This window comes from Salvelinus sp. IW2-2015, linkage group LG36 (assembly GCF_002910315.2).
Source record: "Salvelinus sp. IW2-2015 linkage group LG36, ASM291031v2, whole genome shotgun sequence".
In the NCBI taxonomy this organism is placed as follows: domain Eukaryota; kingdom Metazoa; phylum Chordata; class Actinopteri; order Salmoniformes; family Salmonidae; genus Salvelinus; species Salvelinus sp. IW2-2015.
In genome coordinates this window covers 17,732,004-17,743,534 of record NC_036875.1, presented here as the reverse complement: position 1 = coordinate 17,743,534, position 11,531 = coordinate 17,732,004, and the positions used below count along the sequence as shown (strand labels likewise).

At 41.9% G+C, this 11,531-nt stretch overlaps 1 protein-coding gene across 1 annotated transcript; it reads right to left on the bottom strand.

Moving 5' to 3' along the window:
* Positions 1-4,710: 4,710 nt before the first annotated feature.
* LOC111959339 (gamma-crystallin M2) lies at positions 4,711-5,991 on the bottom strand. Its single transcript, XM_023980838.2, has 3 exons — positions 5,907-5,991; positions 5,348-5,593; positions 4,711-5,034 (listed from the first exon to the last, which is right to left on the bottom strand). Exons 1-3 carry the CDS (start codon positions 5,916-5,918, stop codon positions 4,762-4,764), a joined length of 531 nt encoding a protein of 176 aa, XP_023836606.1. The 5' UTR covers positions 5,919-5,991; the 3' UTR covers positions 4,711-4,761.
* Between the last annotated feature and the right edge of the window lie 5,540 nt (positions 5,992-11,531).

Genomic DNA, 11,531 nt, shown 5'->3' with positions numbered 1-11,531 from the left:
GTATCCATTGGGGCCGGCTTTGGGCGGGATTCTAGTTTCCCATAGTTGTGTTGTACTGAGAGTAGCTACTGAAAGGCAATGTAACATTATAAATATAACTACTGTTCCCTGAAGGAGGGAAAACGAGGTACAGTACCTATTTGGCCCCGCATCGCCTGTTCCTGGGTTTGGTGAATAGAGGTGCGGAATTGAAGGGGGGCTTCCAGCGAGGCGCTGATTTCATTGGCCTTGTCAGGTGGGATTTTTGTTCTTCAGTCAAAGTCGCAAGAATGCGACTCCCCATAGTTGCGTTGTACCTCGTTTCCCTCCTTCAGGGAACAGTAGTTATAGTCAAAGCATTACGTTTTCAGGTGAAGCTGTTTCACTGCAGCAGCCGATGTGCAACTTTGTATTTGTTTTTATTTATTTATTTATCCCTCAACAGCACCGCTACATGATTCACTGGGCTGAGAAGAGATTAGGCTGGAGAGCTGGAAGGAACAGCAATTAAACCTGAATACAACCATCTTTCTCCCTCTATCTCCCTCGCTTTCTCTCTCTCTCTCTTCCTCACTCTCTGTCTCTACMCCTCTCTCTCCCGCTCTCTGCTGGCACCCTGGACCCACCCGACCCACGGGTTACTATGGAAACTGCTCCCCTTCTCTCTGTCTCTCTCACCCTCCCTCTCTCGCGCCCTCTCTCTTGGTTTGCTTCTCACATCATCTTCCCGTCTTCCTCTCTCTGTTACTCTTTTCACATACACACTCTTCTGCCTTCTTTCCCTTTTTCTTTCTTTCACTCACATCCCTTCACTTTTCTACCCCTTCTACTCTCTCTTACTCCTCCCTCTCTCTCTCTTCTTCCCCAGCTCTCCTCCGCTTTACCCCTCTCTCTATCCTGCTGCTTCCAGCATGACACCAAATGTCAGGTTTTAGCACGCATAGAGAGAGAGAGGGTTAGAGAGACTGGGGCGAGACAGGGGGAGGAGGGAGGGGAGGGGGGGTAGTGCTGGTCAGATAGATTTTCCACTGAAGCAGCTCCAACTGATGCTAAAAAGAGAGCGAGAGCAGCTGCCAGCTCTTCTCTTCACTTTAACCGTCGTGTCACACCTGCAGAAAAATGTTAGTTCTAGTGTTCTGCCTCTCTAGTTTGTGTGTGTGTGTGTTGTGTTGTGTGTGTGTGTGTGTGTGTGTGGTGTGTGTGTGTGTGTGTGTGTTGTTGGTGTGTGTGTGTGTGTGTGGTGTTGTGTGTGTGTGTGTGGGGGGGGGGGGGGGAACCCTTATGTTTCACAAGTTCTGTGTGTTCGATGCTCCGTAGCTATAATTGTCACCTGCAGCTCCCACTCTCAACACAGCAGCACAGCAGAGCATACCTCCCCTTTTCTTCCCACCTCCCTTCTTCCTGGGTTTCTCTCCATCATCTCCCTCTCCTATGCTGCCCTAGATTAAAACATGATATCAGATGATATAATTTAGATGGTTTTACGTTCATGCCTCCGTTTGTCCTCCCACACCCCATAGAAAGGTTGGAGTTTGAACATTGACCTCTGGTTGTCTCTTGGATGTATCGTCACTATAGTGTGTAGTTTACACATATACATGTGCAAATACACAAAAGCACACAAGCATGCACTTTGGCTTTTCTCCCACAGTCAACCTGTAGTCGCTTCTGCCCACAAGTGAATTCAGCTTTGATGTTGTAGAGGAATATGTACATGGAGTGGGAGGCAGAGAATACATTTTGTGAGGGACGTGAAGAGAGAGGGAAGGAAGTCATGATAATGACCATAGGAGTTGGTAAGACGGCACCAACAGATCTGGAACCACGCTACATTATCATTGTGTCAGAGAGAAATGTGTTGCTAACAAGATATGTACTGTACCAGTCTCTCAGTCTCCCTATTCACCACCCTGTCTTCTATTACATCAATTGAATTAGTGTTGCCATGAATGCTGTCAAGCTCCACATTTGGCTTTTATAATTGAATACAAATTACTTTGTTGTGCCTGGGAGGGAGGGGTGTGTCAGGACTATCTCTAGGGGTGTCTTATTGGAAAAGGTGTGTGTGTGTGTGTGTGTGTGTGTCTCTGTCTGTCTGAATGAAACAGACAGCTCAGACAAACACCCTCATGCACATACACACACTCACACTCACATGTTTCTATCCAGAATAGTTCTTAGTAGATTGTGCTGTGTTGGCTAAACATATGATTCCATGAAGCATGAAACCCAGGCAACAAAAAAATCAAATTCAAACAGATCGAAAATACAAAGATTTATGTCAAGATCTAAATCGACCCATTTGGAGGACCAAATTGAAAGTGCCAACGTGTACAAGCCTGTTACTCTGGGAAACATATTTATGGTAGATTTAGCCTTTCTTATAGTCCACTTCAGCTCTCGAAGGATAGAGCGTCATTCAGGCTACAATAAGAGAGATTGATGCCTGTGCACATACAGCTAGCTGTATGGTGAGGGTTGGCTATATTTTATACATTGAGAGAGAGATCTACACTGTTAGAAAAAGGGTTCAAAAATGGTTCTTCGGCTATCCCCATAGTAGAACACTTTTTGATTCCAGGTAGAACCCTTTTTGGTTCCATGTAGAACCCTCTGTAGAAAGGGTTCTACATAGACACAAAAGGGTTCTTCCTGGAACCAAAAGGGTTCTTCAAAGGGTTCTCCTATGTGGACAGCTGAAGAACCCTTCAAGGTTCTAGATAGCACCTTTTTTTCTGAGAATGTAGCTTTATGAGCTAGTATGTGCTATGATAAGTATTAATCATACTCATTCACATAGCCTTTGAGATGGTGAGATTTTACTATATTACACAATACACATTGATGGGCTTTCTTGTACTAAGTATAATGGTTCCTGTTCATTCTGTGAGAGAGAACGTACAGTCTGTCCAGTTTAGTGTTAACAGTCTAATGGCTTCGAAAAAGCCATTCGAGTCCACAGGGTGTGTGGTTATCATATAACAACAGAGAGCTTTAAGATGAATGACCATTACCACACTAATAGTAATACTGGAATATGTATAATTGTAGCACATCAGAGAACATTGTTTTAACGTAATCTAAGAAGGGAAATTGATGTTCTGGGATACGCACCCTGAGGCTTGTGATTGACAGGTCCTCTTTGATGTGTGCAAGTTCTGGTTCTAGAGGAGATTCCTGATTTCCTGTTTTCTCAGTTCTGATCAAGCCTAGAGGAAGATCCATCAAGTATGTCCTTGACTCCCTTAATCGTAGCATTGCTGCTGATGTGTTGCTTTGCCTGTGTTCTGAATTACACTGAATAAAATAAAGGTACGATAACTTAGCAGAAGTTGGAAGGCTGAAAGTGGGAATTAAGTACGGATCAAGTATGGCTCAAGACCCAATCAAGAGGCTGTGTGTGTTTGAGGTGGATTGTATTTACCTATGATGAGACTTTTGGATTGAGATGAATGGTGTTAACTGACAGAATTACTACTACTACTCTGTCTCCCTTAGCTCTGTCTCTTCTCTGGCTGGCATGTCTGTTCATGTGTGACCACATCAGAGAAGATGGCCACTTCCACAGGGCAATTGTTAAAACAGCTTAGAATCCTATTTCATACAGACAGTCAGAGAGACAGTGATTGGATACACGCACACACTCACACACACACACACACACACACACACACACACACACACACACACACACACACACACACACACACACACACACACACACACACACACAGGGTCTGACTGGCTCTCTCGGGGAGAAACCACACGCCAGGGCTTCGTCGAGGCGGAATAATCAAATCACATTCTACACAGTTACCTTTCCGATGTAATCATTGCAGGTTCTGAATCAGAAAAGTCATTTGGAACTAGTTGTGATTAGCTCCATCTTCCCTGTAAGGCTTTCAGTGTTGAAGGAAACACTTACCCAGCCTCATAGACATGACAGCTGTAGCTAATTCAATACAGAGCTACACAGTGTTGATGACTCCAGTCACTATTTTAGAAGCTGCCGTATAAAAGCATTCCTGGCAGAGCCATCTAGTGTTACAGTATTAACATGTAGTTACATGGACATTTACAGCAGTATTGGATGGTGTCACTTTAAATGGGAGGAAGGGCTCATTGTAATGGCTGGAACGGAATATGTTTGATACCATTCCATTAATTCCATCCCAGCCATTACCATGATCCACTCTCCCCTCACTAGCTTCCTTTGACGTACAGTGTCATTTTGCAACATAAGTACATAGGCTATTGTTACATAGTAGAAATGTATTACCTGTATGACTGTTAGTCCTTGAAATCGTGCATGTCAATAGCACAGCAAAATCGCATGGCAAGGTCAAGTATTCTTTCCTAACTTGAAGAACTGAGATATCAGTGGATATTACTGTATATCCAGCACACATACATATTGTTATGAAGCCAACTATCCAGACTACCAAAATGTCTATGTTCACCAATCCCCCAAACTTGTGAGCAATCATTCACTTATCAAGCCTACTAGCACACTCAGCATTTGGCCAGGTTGCTGCTGCCCCCTAGGGTTGGGATGTGTATAGTGGAAGTACTGGCTTGCTGTGGCCTACTACACTTCCCTCCATATTTAAAAAAATATATCCTAAACTTTTAAATGTTAAAGTTGTGAGGGTGAAATAGTGAAATACCCATTATATTAGGTTGTGTTCTAAGTAAACAAATCACAAAAACAAGACAATTATGCAAGAAATATAAATTGGGAACATATTTTATTCAACTTTTTTCATACAACATCTGAGCATGTTACATAGACATGTTATCCATGATACGCCTCATGCTCATGAACCTCATGCCCATCTGACTGAAGCTTCTGTACTCTCCAGGCCTCATGTACATCTGTCTGCCTCTGTAGTGGGGCTGCTCGTACATCAGCCAGTGGCCCTCCATGACGTTGCAGGACTGGCAGTCGGACATACGGTAACGCTCCTGGATGGAGTCACAGTCGTCCATCATCTCGTGCATCTGACCTTCAAAGTTCTCCCTCTCGTAGATCTTCATCCTGAAGTTTCCTATGTGCTGTTAGGAGGAAAGCAAAGGTTTCATGGATCGGGGAAATGGTACATACATGTCTATAATATGAGAGTACAACTATTAAAACCTGTTTTGCTTCACCCTACTGTAATTTAATGGCTATTACAACAGCCATCGGGAAGCCAATAGCCATAGGCAGCGCCAACCATGGCTCTGGCCATAGGGCCTCTTTGGGGGCAACAGGGCCTYTTGTGGAATGGGGAAATATTGCATTGTTCATATATGCTTTGTGAATTCTATATAAAGCATCATTGTTAGCTTCCACTGTGGAATAGCACCCACTCTTCTTTCCACCTACCATGGGGATCGTGCGGCAGGACCGGATGCAGTCGTTCATTCCCATTCCCATGCGCTGGTAGTCAGGGTACTCGCCTCTCCTCATGAAGTACTGGTTCCCCATGTAGTTGTTACGATCGTAGACCATGAAGCAACCGCTGTCAACCCTGCAGGAGTGACACCTGCTCAGGAAGGAGGACATGTCAGCGCAGTCCTGGGTGGTCTCATAGGAACGGCCCTGGAAGTTCCTGTCCTCGTAGAAGGTGATCTGGAAGCACCAAAAAATATTTACAATATAATGGCAACATAAATAAAAATATATGAATCCGCAGATACGAGCTGCTTTATAACTAGCAGTGCTACATGCTCCCAAATGTTAAATCATTACAGGTTTTGCAAAATAACCAGTGAACAAATGTAAAAACTGTTTGGAGGAAACAACAACATTGTATGGATGTCGAAAAGAAGCCTCACGTGAAAAAAGGTAACTATCACTTTAAAATGGTGATTCACTTATCCAGCCATTATTCAGACATTGGTGAATTAAAACACTTAGAGTGTGGGATAAAACAGTAGCTTACTTTGCCCATCATGATTGCAGTTGTTCCTGAGAGCTGTGCTGCTGCTGCTACACTGACGTCCTGTCTGTTTTAGCCCTTACCTTTATACCTGACTAAACCCAAAGAGCCTGTGGCCTCCCTTTGTATAAAACCCTGACCCAGCAACATATGGTATAGAGGCCTGCAGAGTGCTAGAAGACTTTAGAATAGATTTTTCCATTGAGAAGTCAATGCAACTGAGCTTTTTGAACAAGTATACAATGGTCTCTTTGACATGGTTCAAATCACACTCGGTAGTGTTCAGTGTACAGTAAACGTGCTCTATTGCTTTAGTTTGTTTGAATGTGATGGCCAYGATCACATCATAAGTCTATACCAACTGCTGTTATTTTGGATTCATGTTTGGTGACTACATATTCAGGTTTAATAATGTGTTAGGACCAAGTAAAGTGTTATCCAGATTGTTATATTCTTTTGGGAGTCCAGTTTAGCAATTAGAAGCAATAAATAGTAAGCTGATTGATTGATTGAATTTATTAGACAATAAAAATGTAAAAACATACATAAGGGCGCTCCAGCCGGTGACGCCTCCACAAAGAACTTAAGAAAATCATCAAGGGTAACACAATAAAGCTTGAACGCTTATTTCCATTGTAGAAGCAACAAACAATGACAGACAAAATTGTTGTTTGTTTCATAAATGAGCTACTGTAATTAGTACAGATCCATTTCCTAATAAACAACTCTGGACAGGTACATCTCCCTTGTCTCACATACCCCTAATATATACAGCATTAATGATCTTATATATACACAAGAAAATCACAATATAATACACAATAGGCACCAAAAGGCAGACCATATGCTATCCCAGGCATGTCCTTCTCACACACGTACTGCAGTCTTACAACTCACTCTTGAGACATGCTGCTATTTAGCAATTTTTTCACTGGGAACTTGAAACTGCCTATGGAGGTTATACTTCAATTCTTTTGGAAGACTATTCCAAAGAATGGCAGCTGAGTACAAAACGTTTCTTTCCCCATACCACTATTAAATCTAAAAGGATCAACATCAGTTTCACTCCTTCCAGTGGATTATCCAGGACAAAGTTAAAGTAGTTACATAGGTACCCGGGGACCATAATATGTACAATCTTATGTACAAGACACAATTTAATCTGAGAGACTCCCTCCTCCACTTTGAGTCATCTGAGGCTTTCAAAGTGGGAATGGTCAAGATGAGTACGTGCCGGAAGTTTAAGAATAATCCTGACTAATTTGTTCTGAGATGTCTGCAGTTTGTTTTTAATTATCTTGGAGGCACTCTTGTACCAGGAAGAGCACACATAGTTAAAGTGGCACTGAATAAGAGCTCCTGCCAATGCCACCATTGCATTCTTATCCAGAAATGTAGAGGTTCTTGCCAGAAACCTAATTCTATGGTTCACTTTGGAGATAACTTTTTGTGCCATGTTCTCCCCTGTCAGATGGTTATCAACATACATCCAAGATAATTAACTGAGTCTTTTGCTGTGACTACTATGTCACCTACTACCACCTTAAAGTCAGGGCATTTCCTCAGTTTCACTTTGGACCTGTAAAAGATGGACTCTGTTTTTCCAAGGTGGAGTGACAGCTTATTGTCATACAGCCATATACTGACATTCAGAAGATCAGCACTGAGGGCTTTCTTAACCACATYTTTGTCTTTGTGGGAAATCAACATTACAGAATCATCTGCATAGAGGAAAAGGTCACATGTACAGACAGATTTCAGATTATTTATATACAACAGAAAGAAAAGTGGGCCCAGCCCACTCCCTTGGGGTACCCCACAGTTCAAGGTTTTGGGTTTAGACAGGGTCCTATCCATCATCCACTGTTTTCTTCCTTGCAGATAAGAGCTAACCCATTTTATGGCTAAGTTATTAATAGGGCACATGAACCGCTAGCGGGACACCTACGACAACATCCGGTCAAATTGCAGAGCGCGAAATTCAAAATACAAAAATCGTAATATTAAACATTCATGGAAAAGTGTCGTACATCATTTAAAAGCTTGAGCTTCTTGTTAATCCAACCGCGTTGTCAGATTTCAAAAAGGCTTTACGGCGAAAGCATACCATGCGATTATCTGAGGACAGCGCCACACATTAAAATACTTTTTCAACCAGCACAGGCGTCACAAAATCACAAATAGCGATTAAATAAATCACTTACCTTTGAAGATCTTCCTCTGTTTGCAATCCCAAGGGTCCCAGCTACACAATGAATGGTTGTTTTGTTCGATAAAGTCCTTCTTTATATCCAAAAAAGTCTGTTTAGTTGGTGCCAATGATCTCAGTAATCCACTCATTCAACATGCATACAAACGAATCCAAAAAGTTACCGGTCAAGTTCGTCCAAACAAGTCAAACGATGTTTCTAATTAATCCTCAGGTACTCTAATATCGAAATAAATAATAATATTTAAGACGGAGAATAGTATGTTCAATAAGGAAGATAAATATCGAAGAGCGCACACCTCATTCACGCGCCAACAAGACTACTTTCTAATGAGAGACACCTTGGAAAAAATACAACTACTTGTTCATTTTTCAAGAAACAAGCCTGAAACCATGTCTAAAGACTGTTGACATCTAGTGGAAGCCATAGGAACTGCAATCTGGGTCCTATCTATTTGTATATCCCATAGGCTAGCATTGAAATGGCCTGTGACCTCAAAACTTCAGAGTGTTTTCTATACAATGCTACCAATTATATGCATATCCTAGCTTCTGGGCTTGAGTAACAGGCAGTTTACTTTGGGCACGTCAGTCATCCGGAATTCCGAACACTGCCGAAGAAGTTAAAGCTAATTGTTTTTAGTTTGATTAACAGAATCTCATTATCCACTGTATMAAATGCCTTTTGGAAATCAAACATAACCATACGACAAAATTTCTCTCCGTCTGCTTGATTCCTGATGTGGTCAGTTAGTACGCAAGTGTAGGTGGAATGGGGTTTCCTAAAGCCAGATTGGAGCTTATATAGTAGGTTATGTAAGGAAATATAACTATCAATTTGTTCGAACATAATCTTTTACCATGACCTTCGATAAAATGCAMRGGATTGAGACAGGCCAATACTTAATACATTTTATTCCCTTTTTCATATAGAGGAATGATCCTTGTAAGTTTTAGTTCCCTAGTTCAGTAGACAGATTTACAATGTGAGTTACGCAGGAGGTGATAATTACCGCAGCATCCCTTAGTTGTCATGTCAAACATTACTATGGCAACAYATACACATATCATTATTATTAGGGACCATTATTTCTCCTGGGCATGACTATTCACTGTCTGATCTTCTGCCCCTGTCAAAACACACACAAACACACACACACGAGTGGCAGGAGGCTACCGAGAGTCAACTGTGCCCAGAAAGGTGCTCAGCGAGTCAGGTTGCTGCCTTATTGCACAGCACTGCTGGGATCTCCAAAGGATTTTCCGTTAGCGGTCAAATTAATTAGAATGTCTAGATTCGTTAGATGCCTTCTCGGAGTAATCCAACCATAATCTCAGCTCAACTGTATTCTTTTAATTAAAATGACTTCCTCACTGTGCGAACCAAGGGAATATAGTAATGTAGTAAATCAGAGGGGTAGGCAGAATGAGACTCAAATCAAATCACATTTTATTTGTCACATGCTTCATAAAGGTGTAGACTAACAGTGAAACGCTTACTTAGAACCTACTTAGGACTGAACTTGTAATAATACAGTTTATATCCAGCTTGACCTAAGACCATTTTCGAGGTGTGAAAATATATCAATTTTTGTGAGTCCATACAGGACTGTCATACCGTATCTAGAAATAAAGTATGAAAATACAGTATGTAATTAATAACTTTGGGGGTGCTTATACTTATACTGTTATACACTTGTACTCCCCCTAAGACAACCGCAGGGAGTGGGGTCACGGCCAAGGTCACCATTGTCCAGCGCAATTGGGGTTAAGTGCCTTGCTCAAGGACACAGTGCCTTTTGGTTACTGGGTCAATGCTCTAACCTCGAGGCTACCTGTCACCCCCTACTATATGTACTAGCCGGTTTTACCAGTGAGATGGGTAGTGTGTCTGGTTCATTAGCTATAGGGGGCTATGTGGTGTCACTGATAAAGCATAGAGAGGATCTATTCTGATCACAGCTGCTTAACGATCCACATTACTCACACTGACACATGCTCCAGACAGATAAAAGAGAGTGTAAGAGAGGGGGAGAGTTAGAAAGAGAGAGGGAGATAGAGAGAGAGAAAATAAGGAAGGTCAAGGAGACTAGGAGAGAGAAGTGCATTATGCTGAGAGGAAAGATACGAGGGAGAATAAACGAAAGAAGGAGAAAAGCAAAGAGAGAGATTATTTAAATTATACTGAGGGATGTGTCAGAGACAGACAGAGATAGGCCTCTCTTACGGCCATGGCCCCTTTGTTTCACCTTTGGAGACCCCAGAGGACATGCAGCTGTTTGAAGGAGCTGAGGCTGTGTCATGTCAGAATGAATGTCCTGTTTGTGGCAATCAACATTAAATTGCGAGACAGCAAGATGGGTAAACATCAGCTGAACAGTAACTATGTAGTAGTTAGTGAAATGGGGACTGGAGAGGACCAAATGAAACASAAGCAGACAGACAGCATGCTCTYGGAAGACAAGCAGCTGTGTCTCYTTGGTCTACAGACCATCTATCTGACTTCTAACATCTTTCTTCTCGGCTAAAAGAGCAGGGAGTCAGTCAGCTAAGCACTTGGAGAGAAGAAGAGAACGGTTTCCTCCCTTCCTGGCAGAATGAGAAAAGTAATTAGAGTGAATTACACCAGGCTCTGAGTTTTAATTTCAGCCTGGCACTTTGTCACTATCTCCATCCCTTCATCTTTTTGTTGGAGACAGAGCAGTAAATAAATAGATGGAGGGAGTAAATCTGATGCTGGATGGAGAGTGAAGTGAGTGAGTCCCAGAGTTGAATCCCCTGGGTGGGGAAATTACTGCGGTAAAGTCAAAAAGATTGGCTTCTCACCGAGGGATATATGTCTACTGAAGCTCTCTCTCTCTAGTCTTAAACCCAACCCTGAGAGAGAAAGGGGGGAGGGAGAGGGGGGGGGAGAAAGTTATGACCTTATATCCCTAGTATCTCTCATTTTTTCTGCATCCCTGCCCTCTCTCTCTCATTCTCTGGACTCTGTGATTCTGTAGGCCTACATACCTGAAGAAAAATGTTATCTGTCAAAATCTGTAATTGCCATCTATTTCTTATTCAGACACTCTTGGAAGAAAAGGAAAATTTATGGAGGCATACTTCGTTACTATGAAAACCAACAGCATTCAGCATTCCCCTTACTGTTGAATAGAATAGAATAGTAGAATACAATTTTTTTAAATGGTTGTGCACCAGCAGTTTTTATCTTGTTATGTAACTCATTTAGCCCATGTCAGATAAAATGTTTTAGATTGATAAGTTTGTCTGGTGTCCAGCTATCTAAACTTGTAGTAATCATGGTCGAATTATTCTCTCCGCCMCATGGCAAAATGAGTAGAATTGCATACAATTTGTTATAAAATTGCTAAATCTTCTAAATCTAAAACTTGCTTTAACGGTGCATTATGCAGAAA